We start from the raw sequence: 17542 nt of genomic DNA on the forward strand, positions 1-17542 counted from the left end.
CACGTTAGCATTACTGGCCACGAGTCCTATAGATCACACGTCAGCTGCGTCAGAGACGAACGGAGCGCGAGCGCAATCCTGTGACAGTCTCAGGCAGTAAACAGTGGAGCGCGTGAAGGACAGATAAGAGGCACGATTCACCAACACTCTTCAAGGTCTCCATTAATTCGTGCGTGTAGTAATTTAATGTGTATACATTTTGAAAGCATTGAATAGCTATAGAAATCGCGATTCATTCGATTCTTAGCATTTTGAATCGATTACTGTCCAAGATCGGTGATTCACGATTCAAAAATCATGTTTCAAGATCGATGCATATGAATCATCAGGGTTTGTAATCGATGCATCGAGAAAACTAGTGAATCGTTACACCCCTAATAGAAATAGATATTCCTGGGATTTCTAGCACGCCAATTTGTCAGTGATTTTTTGATAATTTTATAATGCACACAATTAAGATTGTCTATAAGTCTATAAGTCACAACTATATTTCCTAAAAATGGTTTAACTGCTATTAAATGAAGCCTATTTTTTATTTTTTAAGTATGAAAGGATAATCCTGTAATTCAGCTTTGATGAATATTAGAGTCTTGATTAACTCTTTAACATGACAAAAAGTAGAATTTAAAAGTATTTCAACCTGAAGTCACACTTAAAATGTGTAAATTTCTTTGTATGAAATGGCAAGTACAGTTTCTTAATTCATTCTGTTGAGATTTAGGAAATACTAAATGTGTTTAATTACATAAATAAATGGACAGTCTTCTTCTGAACAACAAGCTTTATCTAATTGTGTGCTCATTAGGAACTTTCATTCTGAGTTCCTGTCATGTGACTGCGGTCTGCGCTGGGTGCCAGGCTTTTTCCACAGCAGTTCTGCTCGGCTTGGGGACGAAACACTGTGTGCGTATCCCAGAAGACTTCAGAACAAACCCCTGCGTCTCCTGAGAGAGACTGACCTCAGCTGTGGTGAGCAATATCACTGTCAATTTTAAACAATATCATGTTGAATTATTTGCAGACAATATGCACATCTGAATGGAATTTATGCCAACATATTTACTTATATACATATGCTTTCAATATATTTTAGTGTATAAGAGACTGGGACTAGTTGCCCCATTTTTTTACTCAATGAATATTTTACAGGTTAGTTTTATAGGGAAAACTGTGGGGGCAAACCATTGTTTTCAATATTATTATTATTATCATTAAGAGGATTTTATTAGATCCAAACTTATAGTTAATATAGTCCTTGTGGCGGACATAAATTATTATTATCACATTATTTATTGTAATTTTAACAATGATTCTTTATGGTTATTATTATTATTATTATTATTATAAGAGTTTTATTGGACTTTTGACTCAATCCCTTATTATGATGTAGCCCTTGTGGCAACTTCCTGAAACAAAAGCATTCAGTATTGAAACCTGCACAATTTATCAGTGACAACAACTTAGCATTTGATCAGTTTTGGTATTTTGGCTGAATTGCAGTGTTGCTCAATCCTTATGTTTCAGCCAGCTGAGATCAAGTATATTTGCTTAAAAATTCCCTGTTTCTCTGACTTTTGCCACAGGGGTCTGATTGAATTTCTCAGTGACTTTCTGTTAAACCTCATCTCATCTTTCTAGTTGACATTTTTCCGAGTCTTGGGCCTCAAACCGGGGCTCCTGTTACTCTCTTAATATCAGCTCATTTCGCCATCTCTTCCTCTGCTGCCCTTAAACATATTTATGTTGGCTAGAAGCACATAGCTGTGACCGACTAGGAAAGATCCCTCTGTGGGTTTGCAGTTGTGAATACATATCCTCAGTTCTTGACAAGGGACTGATTCATCCAGCATGTTTCACAAGCGAAGCTGATTTTGATTAATGATTATAATGATAATGATTACCCGGCAATAAAACACACAAAGAGCTTTCTTACACCTCCTGCTATACTTGTGTGCAACAAAGAATACAACTGAATTTGCTTCAATTATTAACAGAGGAGATGTCTAGCAGTGCAGTCTATTAGGACTAAAGATGAAAACAGAAATTATTTCTTATCCATAGAAAACTCAAGGCCTTATCTCCTTACACATAATGCCCACAACAAAAATGGGCAGAATAAGAACAACAGTAGACCGTGTGAGAATCTACAAGCGATGTAATCTATATCTATACTTCACAGATGATTACATGTGCATATTGTTACATTTTAATGCAAATATTTCAAATACTCATAGTGCTGTTTTGAAGTTTGGAGTTTAAAAAGTCTCATTGTAGTGAGTTTGCGTGAGGAAAGGAAGAGGACAAGGGTCAGCTGGACTGCTGACGAGTTTATTATGATTTAAAATAAATATTCTTTGCAAACACCAATGGTGACTTTTACTTTGACAACAATATACTCTAACGCACAGCACTTCCGGGTTACTTCTTCCGGTTCTCAGGTCGCGTCAGCAGTCCGTCTCTCTCTCAACTGCTCCCGTTTCTCCTGGCATTTTATACTCTCTCCACGCCAATTACTGCAACAAGAAACAGGTGTTGATCGTTTCCGTCCAACCCACTCACTCACCGCTCGTCTCCTGATTCTCTCTCCCGCTGTAGACTTCGCTAAACCACACCCCCCCTGCCACATACCCCCACCGCCCAACTCAGGCCGGGGAGTTCTCAGGCCTCTTTCTTGATGGTGCTGTACTTAGCCTCTCTCTTCGAGAGCTTCTGGCTAATGTACAGCACCGGCCGTTCCTCCCCCTCTATCTCCTGTGACAGGACTGCAGGACTCGCACACTTCTTTGGGTTGGTCGTGAGTCCAGCACCCCTCAGCGACCTCAGGACGGCCCTCAGATACTGCATATGCCGCTGCCAATCATTACTAAATATAATGATATCATCTAAGTAGGCAGCAGCATATGTCGCATGTGGCCGCAGAATCTTATCCATGAGGCACTGAAAAGTAGCCGGTGCCCCAAACAACCCAGATGGAAGGTTAACAAACTGGTGTAATCCAAATTATGAAAGCTGTCTTTTCTTTGGATAATGGAGACAAGGGGATCTGCCAATATCCCTTCGTTAAGTCCAATGTCGAATAAAAGCTAGCCGTGCTTAGCCGATCAAGCAACTCGTCAACCCGCGGCATTGGATACGCGTCGAATTTCGACACAGCATTCACCTTGCGATAATCCACACAGAAGCGGACTGAGCCGTCCGTTTTTGGAACTAAAACTATCGGGCTCGCCCAGTTACTATTGGATTCTTCTATTACTCCCATTTCCAGCATTGCGCCTAATTCAGCCTGAACTACCTTTTTCTTGTGCTCAGGTAAGCGATACGGCCGGCTGCGAAGTACCACGCCCGGCTCCGTCTCGATATGGTGCTGAATGAGGTTGGTACGGCCCGGTAGGGGCGAGAACACGTCGGCAAATTCTGCCTGTAATTTTGTTAGATCAGTGAGTTGGGACGGCGAGAGGTGATCTCCCCCTGGGGCCAGGGCGAGGGATTGTGGTTTGACATTCGCCTCAGGCCCGAGATCATGCTCTCCGCTAATCACCGTTGCCAACATCACTGATTCCGTCTCATTCCATTTTTTTAGGAGTTTGAGGTGGTAAATCTGACGTGCCCCGTTCCTATCGGACCGTATTACCTGATAATCTAGATCTCCGACTTGTCGTGCGACCTCAAACGGTCCCTGCCACTTAGCCATTAACTTAGAGTTCGACGTTGGGAGTAATACAAGTACTTTCTCTCCCAGTGCAAATTTGCGTAATCTAGTTCCCCGATTATATAGCTGGCTCTGGCGGTCCTGGACTTGTAACAAATTCTCAATTGATAGCTGCCCCAAAGTGTGGAGTTTTGTTCTCAAGTCCAGCACATACTGAATTTCGTTTTTGCCTTGAGATGGCCCCTCCTCCCAAGTTTCTCTCAGGACATCCAGCACCCCTTGGGGCTGGCGACCGTACAGAAGTTCGAAGGGGGAAAACCCCGTGGAGGCTTGTGGGACCTCTCGCACAGCGAATAACAAGGGCTCTAGCCACTTATCCCAATTCTTGGCGTCTTCTTGGACGAATTTACGGATCATGGATTTAAGCGTGGGATGAGATGGGATGAGATGATGTCCGCAAGTGGCGTGGAGGACGGGCTCTGCATGGCGGCAGCACTCCTTCTTCCTTTCCCGGGTTTCGGCACCAGTGTAGTGAGTTCGTGTGAGGAAAGGAAGAGGACAAGGGTCGGCTGGACTGCTGACGAGTTTATTATGATTTAAAATGAATATTCTTTGCAAATACCAATGGTGACTTTTACTTTGACAACAATATACTCTAGTTTTCTATTTGAATATACTTAAAAAAATAATTTATTCCTGTGATGCAAAGCTGAATTTTCAGCATCATTACTCCAGCCTTCAGTGTCACATGTAACATCCAGTCTATCACATGATCATTTAGAAATCATTCTAATATTCTGATTCATTATGAGTGTTGGAAACAGTTCTGCTGTCTAATATATTTAATGAATAAAAGGTTAAAAAGAACTGCATTTATTCAAAATAAATTTTTTTTTTGAATAATATATATTCTAATAATATATTTTCTTTACTATCACTTTTTATCAATTTAACACATCCGTGCTGAATAAAAGTATTGATTTTATTTAAAAAAAAGAAAGAGTACTGTTTATTGTTATTACAAAATATTTATATTTTAAAAACATAGCTTCTTTTTTTTTTTTTTACTTTTTATTCATCAAAGTATCCTAAAAAAGTATCAAATGTTCTAAAAAAAATATTAAGCAGCAGAACTGTTTCCAATAATGAATCATCATATTAGAATGATTTCTAAAGGATCATGTGATAATGATCCTAAAAATTCAGCTTTGCATCACAGAAATAAATGATAATTTAAAGTATAATAAATGTAAAAACAATTATTTTAAATTGTAATAATATATCACAATATTACATTTGTTTCTGTATTTTTGATCAAATAAATGCAGGCTTAATGAGCAGAAGAAACTTCTTTCAAAAATATTAAAAATAGTAATGTTTCCAAACTTTTGGTCTGTACTGTATATTTTTTTCATTTTGAATATACTGTATATTAAAATGTAACCTATTCCTGTGATTCAAAGCGGAATTTTCTGTAGCTTTTTACCTTTTTTTTTTCTTCTCAGGATTCTTTGATGAATTTGAAAGTTTAAAAGAAAAGCATCAATTTTAAATAGAAATATTTTGTAACATACTGCCACTTTTGATCAGTTTAACAAATCCTTCTTGAATAAAATATAACTTTTAAACTGTAATAATTTTTTTATCATCATCTTTTCAATGATTTTGTTACTCAGAGGGTCCGCTGGAGCTGCACACGCTGTCTCTGTTACCCTCACTGCGACAGGTCGTGTTTAAAGGGGACAGGCTGCCTTTCCATTGCACTGCTTCACTGGTGGACAAAGTCACTGCTCTTCACTGGCGACACAATGGACAGCCTGTCACCACTGACACTACCACTGGAGTTCATTTGGAAGAGAGTGTACAACATGACTGCACCTTCATCACCAGGTAACACATACAGAGACTAACCATCATTTTTTTATATATATATAAAACAAAATAAATTGGATTAAAATGGGGAGAAATAATAAAAATAAACCACGGTACTGACCTGAAAAGGATAGAAAGGACAGGATAACATAACTGAGTCAGAAAATCACACTTCTGTTAATTTTTAGTGAGCTGATCCTGTCAAACGTCCACGTCGAGGCGAGTGGTGAGTGGGAGTGTGTGGTGTCCACGGGCCGTGGGAACGCCTCGCGCAGTGTGGAGATAGTGGTACTGGAGAACAGCGCCTCCTTTTGTCCGGAGCATAGAGTGACTAACAACAGAGGGGAGTTCAGGTAAGCGACTTCTCCTACAGCTTTACCTGTGGCTCAATAATGCTTATCTAGAAAAGTCGGGCATTATGTCATCTGTTTAACCTCTTTGGCTTCAGGTGGCCTAAAACTCTGGCGGGCATCACCTCCTACCAGTACTGTCTGCAGCTGCGCTACCCCTCCTTAACTATAGGGGGTGGTGTGGAGCAGAAGAAGGCTTCGCGAATCTGTGACCGCTCTGGACACTGGGAGGAGGGAGACTACTCTCAGTGCCTCTATACTAATGGCATCACACGGGTCCTGCATACCTTGATACTGGTTAGAGACATTCTAGCTAGAGTCCGGTTTTTTTTTCTTCAAGTGTGACGCAAATTACTAATATGTAAGGCATTTAAAGCACGCCCTTGTGAAAAAGAAGAACACTTTAGCATTCCTTTTAAAAGAGTATTTATTACTGAAATAATATACTTTACAAGAATGCACTTAAGTGCAATGTTAATGCTGTTAATTTTACATTTGTTATTATTACAAAATGCACATTTTAAAAGTGTGTTAGGAAACATGCTATTATTATGGTATCAGCAAATACATTTTTTTAAAGTACTTATAAGATTTGAAATACACCACAAGTGAACATTTAATACTATAAAGCACACTTTTTAAAGCACACAGTTTAAAATAACTGTTCTGTACTGTATTTTATTCCTGTGATGCAAAGCAAAATATTTAGCTTCATTACTCCTGTCTTCAGTGTCACATGATCCTTCAGAAATCCTTCTAATGTTTTTGTTGAATCTTATATTCATTGTTAATTCCGTCTTTCTCCCTCAGATGCCCATTAATGCCTCCAACGCGTTGACTCTGGCACACCAGGTGCGATCATACACTCTGGAGGCCGCCGGTTTCACAGACACGGTGGATGTTCTTTATGTGGCTCAGATGATGCACAAATTCATGGACTATGTGACAGAACTGCGTGAGGTCTGTAGAACACTATATACAGCAGTGTATATATTGCAGTGCATTAGTGTTCTTACATAAATGTGCTCTCCTTCATCCCAGCTGTCGGAGTTGCTGGTGGAAATGGGCAGTAACCTGATGCAGGTAGATGATCAGATTCTGGCTCGAGCCCAGAGAGAGGAAAGAGCCTGCAGTTCAGTCGTTTACACACTAGAGACTCTCGCCTGGCCTCAGCTGCACTCTCACGCACAGGACTTCTCCAAAGTATGCTTTTAATCACATTATTGCACATATGTATTATACTTTTATTCAGCTAGGGTGCATATAGATGATCAAAAGTGTCAGTAATGGCATTTACATAATTAAAAAAGATTGCTATTTTAAATAAATGTTGTTCTTCTAAACGCTCTATTCACCAAAGAATCCTAATAAAGTATGTATCATGCTTTTCACAAAAATATGAAGCAGCACAACTATCTTCAATATTAATAATAATGAGAAATTATATCTGAGCTCCAAATCAGCATATTTCCACTCTTTCTTAGAGTTCTCGTAACATTGTGATGGAGGCTCACCTGATTCGTCCTGCTCATTTTACTGGCATGAGCTGCACAGTCTATCAGAGACGAGAGGGGGCAGGGGGGAGCCAGGGGCATGATGGGATTGAATCGTCCCCTGAGCAGCAACTGCGATTTCGCTGCACCACAGGAACACACAACACCTCGCTGAACACTTTTCATCTGAAGGTTTGTCATGTTTTGTGTGCAAGTGTACATTTTGTGCTACTATAAACACATTTATATATTTATGTACTTAATTGAAATACCCTGCAATTGTACTGTTACTGTAGTATACTAAACTGGTATACTTAAAGTCTGCTAAATTGGAACAACTCATTTGGTAATGCACTTTAATTGTGTGGAAGTAGTGCTGAAGTCCAACTAAAGATATACTGAAGTACAATTTAAATGTGCTAAAGTTGAATTATTGCAAGTATACTTCAGGTACACTTTGAATATCTTGCATTTAGAGGCAAGATTATCTAAAGATCAGACAATCCTCACCAGTTCTGATATTAAAACACATTTTAGGCTTAATGTTAAGAAATGTGCATTGTGCATAAGTAGTACTCCAAATAAAGTTTAATTATAATTTTTATATCAGTAAGCCCCAAGGATTTATTTTATGAAATAAATATATTTTAAATATATTTCATTGTTTTTACTTGGGCAGTTTAGGGCCTGAACTCATTACATTCATTTTGCACTTAAGTATAAGTATATTGTATCCATAATAAGTACTCCTTTTAAAAATACGCTAAAGTGTGTTGGTGTTTTTTTTTTTTCACAAAGGGAAGCTTTTTGTGTTATGGGGGAAAAATGTGTTTTTGTCTCAGCAAAAAATTGTTAATTGCCATAATCATTGGCATCATATTGCTACTACTGCTGTTTTATACATATAAAAACAAGCAATTTAGCCATGGTAAAATTGTACAGCTTTTAATATCAGAACTGTACAGCTTTTGGTTGGCCCTTATTTTATCTTGTGTCTTTCTATCTAGAATGCAGTGGCTCTTGCTTCAGTGTCTCTCCCGGCATCTCTTTTTCCACCTAACGCTCCTCCTGACTGTAAGCTGCAGTTTGTGGCATTCCGCAATGGAAGATTCTTCCCATTTACCAGCAATTTCACAGGACATTCAGACCTTGCCCGGAGACGTGGTGTCAACACTCCAGTTATCTACGTTGGCCTTGGTGAGTTGCCTTCAGCTCGAACATTCAAGCGATTGAAAACATTCATCAAATTTTTACAATGCTCTGAGTAGCTGGTTGTATACTGATGTAGTACATGCATTTCGGGAGAAGACCAACATGATTCATCCTTGGACTCATCCATTGATTTTTAGAAATAAAAATTTACCAGAGCATAGATGGAAAATTTCCTGATTTCTCTCTCTCCTTCTTTTTCAGATGGTTGTAACATGTGGAATCAGTCCGATCCCATTATTGTGTCACTACGACACACATCACCTGGAAATGACCCTGTTGCTGCCCACTGGAGCTTGCAGGCGCTGGAGCATCATGGGAGTTGGAGTATGGATGGCTGTCTGCTGGCCCATTGTGATGCTTCCACCTCTACACTTCGCTGCTCAGTGCTGAGCAATTACGCTGTACTTCAGGTAAAACCTTTATAAAATACAGATATGACCTCCTTTGGGTATTGTAATTTTGATGCCTCTAAATGGATATTTTTTCAAGGACAACATCTCACATATCCTTCATGGAGGATTCCAAAATGCATTGCGCTGAGCTCTGTGAAAAACTACATCTAAGATGTCCAACAATTCAAGAGAAATGTCAATTGTATATTTCACATTTTAATATGATATTTCAGTCAGACCTTAAAAATGTTAAATCAATAAAAAAAATGGATGCTAACACCACACACCATTGGTTTCAATCATGAGTCCAGTCTTCTGCACAAATCACTAAATGAGTGATATGTTGGGTTGCTTATTATGTCTACAAGTATAAGGTTTTATGACCGCTATGATGTTGCCCTTAATGTAGGAAACATCAAGGCAGCTTGATAGGTTTTGGAACCGAGCCACAATGAAATGGAATGTCTAATATATCAGTGTTATTTGTTATTATTTATTCATTCAGCTGGGTAGTTGCTAACCAAGTGCAAAGCAGACAGCTCGATTAATAGCCCGGTTGTGGTTGGTTTTATCTAGTTAATAAGATAACCTTCCCTGTCTACACTTAGAAGAGTATACTGTATAGTCAGTCCTTTACTTGAGGAGGATAGGTCTCCTCTTACAAACTGAAATTTTATGCAACATTTTTTTTTCTTCATGACAAAGGATTGTAAATGTTCAGCTAGGTCCAACACTGTTTTTGTTATTGAGGTAATTTGGTAATAGATGGGCTATCTTGGCCATTGGTTGAAACTTCTTGGCACTGAAGAACCTATAATTCACTGTACTGGCATCAGAGCAATTTCTCTGGACCATATTTTTTTATTTTTTTTGTTGTGTTTTAGAAAAAATGGCTATACTTAAAAAGCTATTTATCTATTTTTTCCTCACAAAAATGTTCAGTTTGGTAAAATGTTTCATTCCATTTGTTTCTATCGATATCAGCAGTAGAAACCTTTTTCGCTTTTAACTGTATAATAAATAAAAAAGCAAATATATAGAATACAAAAAGATTAGAAAAGGTAATGTTAATTTTTTTTTAAGAATAAAATTAAAATAGAATGTGTTAGAGGGTCAAATAAAGATGGAAGAGGTGTTTTTAGCTGATTCTTGAAGATGGCTAAGGACTCAGCTGCTGGGATTGAGTTGACAGGTCATTCCACCATGAGGGAACAGTTAATACACAAGTCTGTGAAATTGATTTTCATCTTTGGGATGCACAATAAAGCGACATTCATTTTGTACAACACAAGCTTCCAGAGGGCACGTAAGTCTTAAGTAATTAATTTAGGTAAAGGGGTCCAAGAGCTTGAACAAGGAGTTGTGAAGCATGTAGAAGAGGGCATCTAAACCAAAAAAAGTGGTATTTCTTACACTTAATCTTTATAGGTTAGGTGTCCTAGAGTTATAGCTCGGCTATACAGTCATATGTTTAATTTTTTTAAAGATTCTATCCATTTTCCCTGTCAATGTTTCAGGAGATGGCAGATTTCCCAGGTTCACCTCTGATTCCAGTGGAAGTGCTCCATCCAGTGATCTACACCTGTACTGCAGTGCTGCTCCTCTGTCTCTTCACCATCATCATCACCTATATATTGCATCACAGGTATTTGTCTCACTTTGTTAAAATATGACAATTCTGAGACTGAAAACATACACTAGATTGCCAAATGTATATCAATACACCCCAAAATTCAAAAACTCAAAAACTAAAAGCAAAAACAAACAAATGCAAATTGTAGCTACAAGGTAATACAGTTATGTCATTGCATCATTTGTTATTTCTTTGAATAGCCAAACATGTTAAATTAGAAGTGGATATCCATATGAAATTTGCTTTTCTTTTTCTGCAATCAGCTCTATCAGAATCACAAGGAAGAGTTGGCACACCCTCCTGAACACTAGTTTCCACATCGCAATGACGTCGGCAGTATTTGCTGGAGGCATCACTCTGACAGGCTACCCAGTTGTATGCCAGGCAGTAAGTCCCCATTTCTCTTACAGAATAATAATGATTTATTTTATTTAAATGATAATGACACTTTTATTTTTTATTTACTCTAATTGGTTTCAAACCTGAATGACTTGCTTTCTTCTGTTAAACACAAAAAATATTTAGAAGAATGTTCACAACCAAACATTTGCTGGTAGCCATTGACTTGCATAGAATGGAAACAAATACAGTGGAAGTCAATGGCTACCATCAACTGTTTGGTTACCCACATTCTTTAAAGGTCACGTTTTTCGAGTTTTTTTGAAGCTTTGATTGTGTTAACAGTGTGCAATATACAATATACATGTTCATTTTTCGCATGTAAAAAAACGGTATTTTTCACACAATTCACCTATCTGTATACCGCTGTTTTCACTGTCATAAAAATGGGCTGATGACTTCCTTGTTCTATAAAGTCCCTCCTTCAGAAATACGCAATGAGTTCTGATTGTGACAGCGGTTCCTGTGTTGTGATTCGTGATTAAATAATAAAATACACTTACCGGTTGTGGTCCATAAACAATGCCTTCTCCAGAGAAAGAGGGAACTGCTCCATCTTTCAAGAATAATCTTTGTGTGAATCCGGCATTAAACTGATTGAGATTGAGGAATCTGTCCTCAGCAAAATGTGCTGCACATAGTTTTACATGTCGATTATAATTTTCGGGAACGAGTTAAACATAAATTGTAACCATTAATCTCCAAGTACAGCGTCCCTGGGAAGCACAAACAAAGGTGATTGGACTCAGAGATGAAAATAACAGCGTTTCGACGACATGGTGACAAACACAAACGCAAATCTTCCTCTTCTCCGTCAGAGCGCAACAAGACCATGCCCCCTTTTTTGTGTATTCCTGTGGGCGGAGGTTAGTCAAAAAACTGTTCTAGTGATGTCATTACTGCAGGAACTAGAGGGATGTAGTCCAAACGGGTCGTTCGTTGTAGGCGAATTCTGTTAAATAAAATATCTCGCTTGGCATTGAACTTTGAGCTTTAGAATTTTACACATATTATTTATACTCTAACAACAACATTACATACGAACTAAAGTTTGAAACATGGGATCACGAAGAACAGGACCTTTAAAATATCTTCTTTTCTTGTTTTACAGAAGAAAGCAAGTCATAAAGGTTTACAAAATCTTGAGGGTGAATAAGTGAATTAGTTTTAAACAATTTTAGTTATTTCTTTCTTTCTTTCTCTTTTTATTTATTTATCTATTTAGGTGAATTATCCCTTTAAGCACCTTTGTCATTTCACAAGCAAACAATGCGTTATAGTACAAAATATAAATTCAAAACAGTAAAGAAAAATAATAATAAAGATGAAATCCATAAACTAACTTTTATAACTTTATAAATACATTAGCTATCTAATATTTTCTTTTCTATGCACTAATGTATAGTTACTCTACATGTGTTATTTGTTTTACTCATTTATTTATGTTTGTGTCAGGTGGGGATTGTTCTTCACTACTCCTCTCTGTCCACTTTGTTATGGATCGGAGTTAGTGCCAGAGTCATCTATAAAGAAGCCTTATTAAGGACTCCACAGCAACTAGAAGGCGAGTCTGCTGTACAACCAACCCAGCGGCCCATGCTCAGGTCAGTTAAGTCATAATGGATTGCTGGAAGCGTTAGATGATTAATAACAGGTTGTTTTCAAATGTATCTTTCTCAAGCACACTTCTATACCTGATTTGTTTTCTATAATATGGCCCCAGTGCCCATAAAACACTCACAGAACAAAAATGATCTGTAATTCAATCAATAGGCCTATCTGGACTGTATTTATTTTACATAGGGACATGAGGTAAAACAGGTTGGCATTTTTTATTGCCGTCCAAATGAGAAATGTGAGTGTTTTTTGTCCAAACACCTAAGCGACCATTCTAGGCAGGATTAGCTACATTTAATAAACACCCCTGCAGTCAGAAGTTTCACTTATCCTTCGATTAGCAAGGTAACCATATACTAGCTTAGCATAATGATAATTGGTTTAAAAAAGCTCTTTTATATCACTGTAACACTATATTTTGATCAGGCTTTGAGGAAGGCGGAAATGATTCAGTGGGGGATGGGATCTGAAACTGGTTTCGTCACACAACAGAATCCCTTGTCCTTGCATCTGAATATGTGGTCATGCAAATATCCCTTTTACATTCAGAGTTCATTCTTAAGAAACAATACCATTTGAAAGTCTATAAGTTGTAATGGTGTGAACATCACATTTGATGACGACATTAAAAGTTTCTTGTCATCATTTTAAAAAGAAGCGTTTGGGTTCCATCAAAACTTTTGCAGTATTCAGACGGCTGTCACATTTCTCAAATCAGTCTGAAACATTGACATTTTTATGGGCAGATTTCTTATTGAATTAGCACTTCCTGAGTAGAAACTATTGATAGGCATGTACAGGACCAAAATGGGCTTTTGAGAGAAACTGAATGGACCACCATGATGTAAAAACTAATCAAAGACCTCCATTGTCCAGATAAAAGCTGATTCCCATCTGCTGTTATGGAGAGTCAGACAGAGGAAAAAGAGAGAAAATGGGGGCAATGGAAAAAGATTAAAGTGGACAGAGAAGTTGTAAATCAAACGAGGGATAGGACTAGTTAAGGCTAACTTTCACATGTCCTTAGAGACATGCATGCAAATATATTCATTCCCTCTAGTCTGTGTTCTCTGTTTTTACCCTAGACCTCCGTGCTCTCCACATCCCCTGGGGAGGTCTGGCCAGATCCCACGCCTGCCTCCTGGGATAAATCCTGTTATGTTTCCCCTCTCTCCTACACTGTCTGGAGCCCAGACATGGCTCTTCATTGACAGACAGTGACACAGAACTGCCTAATGTATAGACCACACAAATTTCTTTATGCCAAGCAAAAGGCAAAGGCCAGAGAGAACATCTGTAGCAAATATAACAGACAGTAGCATGACACAACATTTTTGAGCATTTTTTTGTATCTCTTCTTTTAATGTATTGACAACACAACAGTAAAAGGATAGGCTATCTATTATTTCTATATTTGCAGTACTTTTTAATATGTTTAAAATGTTAACATGGTTAGCACTTGACCACTAACAGTTTTCTTTTCTCTATCTCCGTTTCCCTCAATAGATTTTATTTGATAGCTGGCGGGGTCCCACTCATCATATGTGGTATCACTGCAGCTGTAAACATCAATAACTATGGAGACAACATTCCTTAGTGAGTACTGAGTTTTAAAACATTAGGAAAACTAGTTTGCTTTTGTCTAGCTTTAAATGTTTATATGATCAACAACCTACATAATGCTAACATTAAATCACTGATTTTTGATATATAGGTCAAAGAACATTCCACAGGTTTACCTGTCATTACTTTAGCAAAAAAAAAAAAAAAATTTTCTAACTATTTATATTTACAGTAGATATCATTATACAGTTTCATTTATATATGTATTAGTAAGCAAAACATGAATTTCATGAGAAAAATGTTGAAAAGATAAACACAAATCCCCCAAAAAGATTTAATTTCAGTGTTTGACATTTACGAGACAGTACTGCAAATCATACAGTTATTAGGCCTTTCACAATGATATTGTTGTTAGAAATGTTATGGTGTTTTTGTCACATTACAGTATTACTGGCGACACATAATATAAAATAAAATTATCTGAGCTCATACTTTGAGTTTTTTATTAGCTTCTGTTCTTTCTCTAACTGTCTGATACTTGTTGCAGATTTATTACACAAGCTGGGCTGCTCCCTTACAGGCTTTTTAAAAAGTGTCCGTTTTGTACAGAGTTTACATTGTTTCTGTTATTTGTCTAATTACCGCCTTTGCCCTCTCTGACATTTTTCACTGCTCTTGACCTTTCGGCAGCTGCTGGTTGGTGTGGCAGCCCAGTTTCGGAGCTTTCTACATTCCAGCTGGATTGATCATTCTTGTGACCTGGATCTACTTCCTGTGTACTGCTTTCTGCCTGAGGCGCCGAAACTTCCAAGATTCCAAAGATCCTCCTTGTTCCACCTCCGAGCCCTTAACCTTGCCTGAGAGCCAACCGGCAATCAGTGGCAGCAGCAGCCTGCTCTCGACGGACTCTGTGGTGGGCCCGGTGCATGCTGGGATGACTGTGGAGGACCAGTACTCATTGAAGGTCCAGTGTTTGGCGCTGGTGGCGACGCAGTTTGTGTTTGTGGGGCTGTGGTGCTGTGGCACTATGGCCGTTTGGCATGTAGATAGAGAGCGGAAACTCTTCAGCTGCCTGTATGGAGGAACAGCTACCGGATTAGGGATCTTCATGGTGCTCCATCACTGTTTCAAGCGTTTGGATGTCCAGGCAGCATGGCTAAGTTGTTGCCCCGGGTACCATCGCTCCCAACCCATGCCAGCTTATTCCCACCCTTGCACTGCCACCGTAGGCATCCAGAGTGCCTCGGAAAGGGGCTCCCAACTTTTTGTAGGATGCCATCTGCCGATGGACACCAACAATTTATCTTTTTCTGCCAGGTCATCTTCTACTCAAAGTGGGACGACGAGCATTGCTGCCGGGCCTTGCAAACTCACCAACCTCCATCAAGTGACACAGGACAATGTGAATAATGCTGCCCGAGTTCCAACGGGAACCAATACCAACACAAGCACGAGCACGGAGAACAACAAGCCAGCAAACAATCTACCACCCAGTCTACTGCCCATCCAGCAGCCTCAAAGAAGGAAGGCTTGCAGTAGAACAAGGGGTGGCAATGCCCAATACCATCACCGAGGGGACGGGAGAGGGCATTACCGCCTCAAAGCACTTAGAGCAGGTGGAGGAGGTAGCATGGGTGCTTTGGGACCTTCCGGGACAGAGCAATCAAACATCCACCATCTACCCAAACACGCTTCCAGTGAGAATGGAAGTTTAAGGAATAGCCATTCAGAGGGTCAGAACGGCCTTCTGACCAATGGGCGGCACAGAGGGGAGGGACTAGCGACGAGCCCTTCGGAAGGTAGCGATGGAGGTAGCAGTGGAAGTAGAAAACCTTTTCCCCTGTTGCCTTCAGTGGCAAACAGGTCCACCACACAGCAGAACGCTCAACGGCGCAGTGCTAGCAAAGACAATCTTAAACTGGCCATCACGGCTGAGAGAGAGTCCAAGCGGAGCTCGTTCCCTCTGAACATGGCATCAAATGTCACTGCGACAGCCTCGTTGACGACAGTTTCAGCACCAAATGGAACACTAAAGGGATCTGTGGTGGAATTGGACACTAGTGGAACTGACCAATCACAGGGTTCGGTTGGTATGAAAAGCAGGGTATGGAAGAGCGAGACCACTGTATAATAGTTGAAAGACTTTGAAAGTTTCTTGAAGGTGTGACCTGTATGCCAGGAGCCAAAGCATGGATTTCTTTCTCCACAACCCTGCTGAAAAAACTAGTTTAAACCAGTCTAAGATGATTTGAGGGCTTAGTTGGTCTGTGGGCTGGTTTTGGAAACTTATCAGCCAAGCTAAACATCAGTTTGGCTTGGCTGGGAGACTGGCTAAACCAGCTAAGACCAGGAAACCAGCCTAGAAGTGTTGTAGAACTTAAGACTAGACGACTGCCTTCATATTTTTATGGTTTTTCTTTGGATTCTGATCTCAAGTACTACATGAGTTACTAATACTGCGGACACATTTGTAGTCTGTGCACACTCATACATACCGGCTCTGCCTCTGGAAACCTTGCTTCATTCAAGATCCTCTTCAGGTCACCGTCTTAACTCGGACTCAGACACGAGACAGATTTCAGAGTCCTGTTTCCTCCAGTTTCAAGTATCACAACACTGGAGCTTAGGCTGGTTCAATCAGGGTTTTTCTGAGCAGGAAAGAGAAACATATGACTTCTTTTATAATGAACCACCTATACTTGTACGTTTTGAAAGTGTCTGAACCAACATGCTTAGAGCTAATGCTAAGCATGCTAATAAGGAGAAGTTGTGTGAGGCTGTTTTATATGAAAAAAAAATAAGGGGTGTGTATGCAAAATCCGAGTCCTTTAAAGACAGTGGTAGAGGAGTTGTTTTGACAAAATATGCAAAATAATTTTGATTACTTGTGTTTTCCTGTAATACCACTTAACCTAACAAACAGTTTGAACGTAATTAATATTTTAATATTGAATACGCCAAGGGATCTGAACCTAAAGTTTAGCTATTTAGCTGTGTTGATCTTTGTTTCTGACTATGCATATTGATCAGGATGGAGGACCGTCTGCTTGTTTCCTAAGTTTTCTTGTTCAGTCCCTTTGTGTCTTTGTATTTGTGTTCATATGTTTTTATTTACACTATTTCATTTGCATGTCTGTAAGAATGTACATTGTGTTATGTATGTATTGTTTGACCATTACAGTGTTAATTCAACTCTCTGGCACTAATAAGCAGCTTTTGACATCAGTCCCACACAAATGTAGAAAACGAAGACTTGCCATTGATGCATACATCCCCGACATTTCCATCCATCGTTAACTGCTGTTGGGAATGTCGTTCGTATTCTTCTGATGTCTTTCAGCAGAGGGTGAACTATTGCATGC

The 17542-nt window shown here is 39.1% G+C and overlaps 1 protein-coding gene across 1 annotated transcript in view; it reads left to right on the plus strand.

Annotated features, from left to right (window-relative positions):
• Positions 1-17108, plus strand: part of LOC132097509 (adhesion G protein-coupled receptor A2) — a 98407-nt gene extending 81299 nt beyond the window's left edge. The window contains exons 6-19 of the mRNA XM_059503261.1: positions 806-969; positions 5326-5539; positions 5710-5874; positions 5970-6168; positions 6682-6831; positions 6913-7074; positions 7356-7556; positions 8372-8561; positions 8778-8986; positions 10486-10613; positions 10865-10988; positions 12456-12604; positions 14124-14213; positions 14871-17108. Of these exons, the coding sequence (XP_059359244.1) occupies positions 806-969; positions 5326-5539; positions 5710-5874; positions 5970-6168; positions 6682-6831; positions 6913-7074; positions 7356-7556; positions 8372-8561; positions 8778-8986; positions 10486-10613; positions 10865-10988; positions 12456-12604; positions 14124-14213; positions 14871-16311 (3586 nt within the window). The 3' untranslated portion in view covers positions 16312-17108. The remainder of the gene's footprint in view (positions 1-805; positions 970-5325; positions 5540-5709; positions 5875-5969; positions 6169-6681; positions 6832-6912; positions 7075-7355; positions 7557-8371; positions 8562-8777; positions 8987-10485; positions 10614-10864; positions 10989-12455; positions 12605-14123; positions 14214-14870) is intronic.
• The last annotated feature ends 434 nt before the right edge of the window (positions 17109-17542 follow it).

This window comes from Carassius carassius, chromosome 21 (assembly GCF_963082965.1).
Source record: "Carassius carassius chromosome 21, fCarCar2.1, whole genome shotgun sequence".
Lineage (NCBI taxonomy): Eukaryota > Metazoa > Chordata > Actinopteri > Cypriniformes > Cyprinidae > Carassius > Carassius carassius.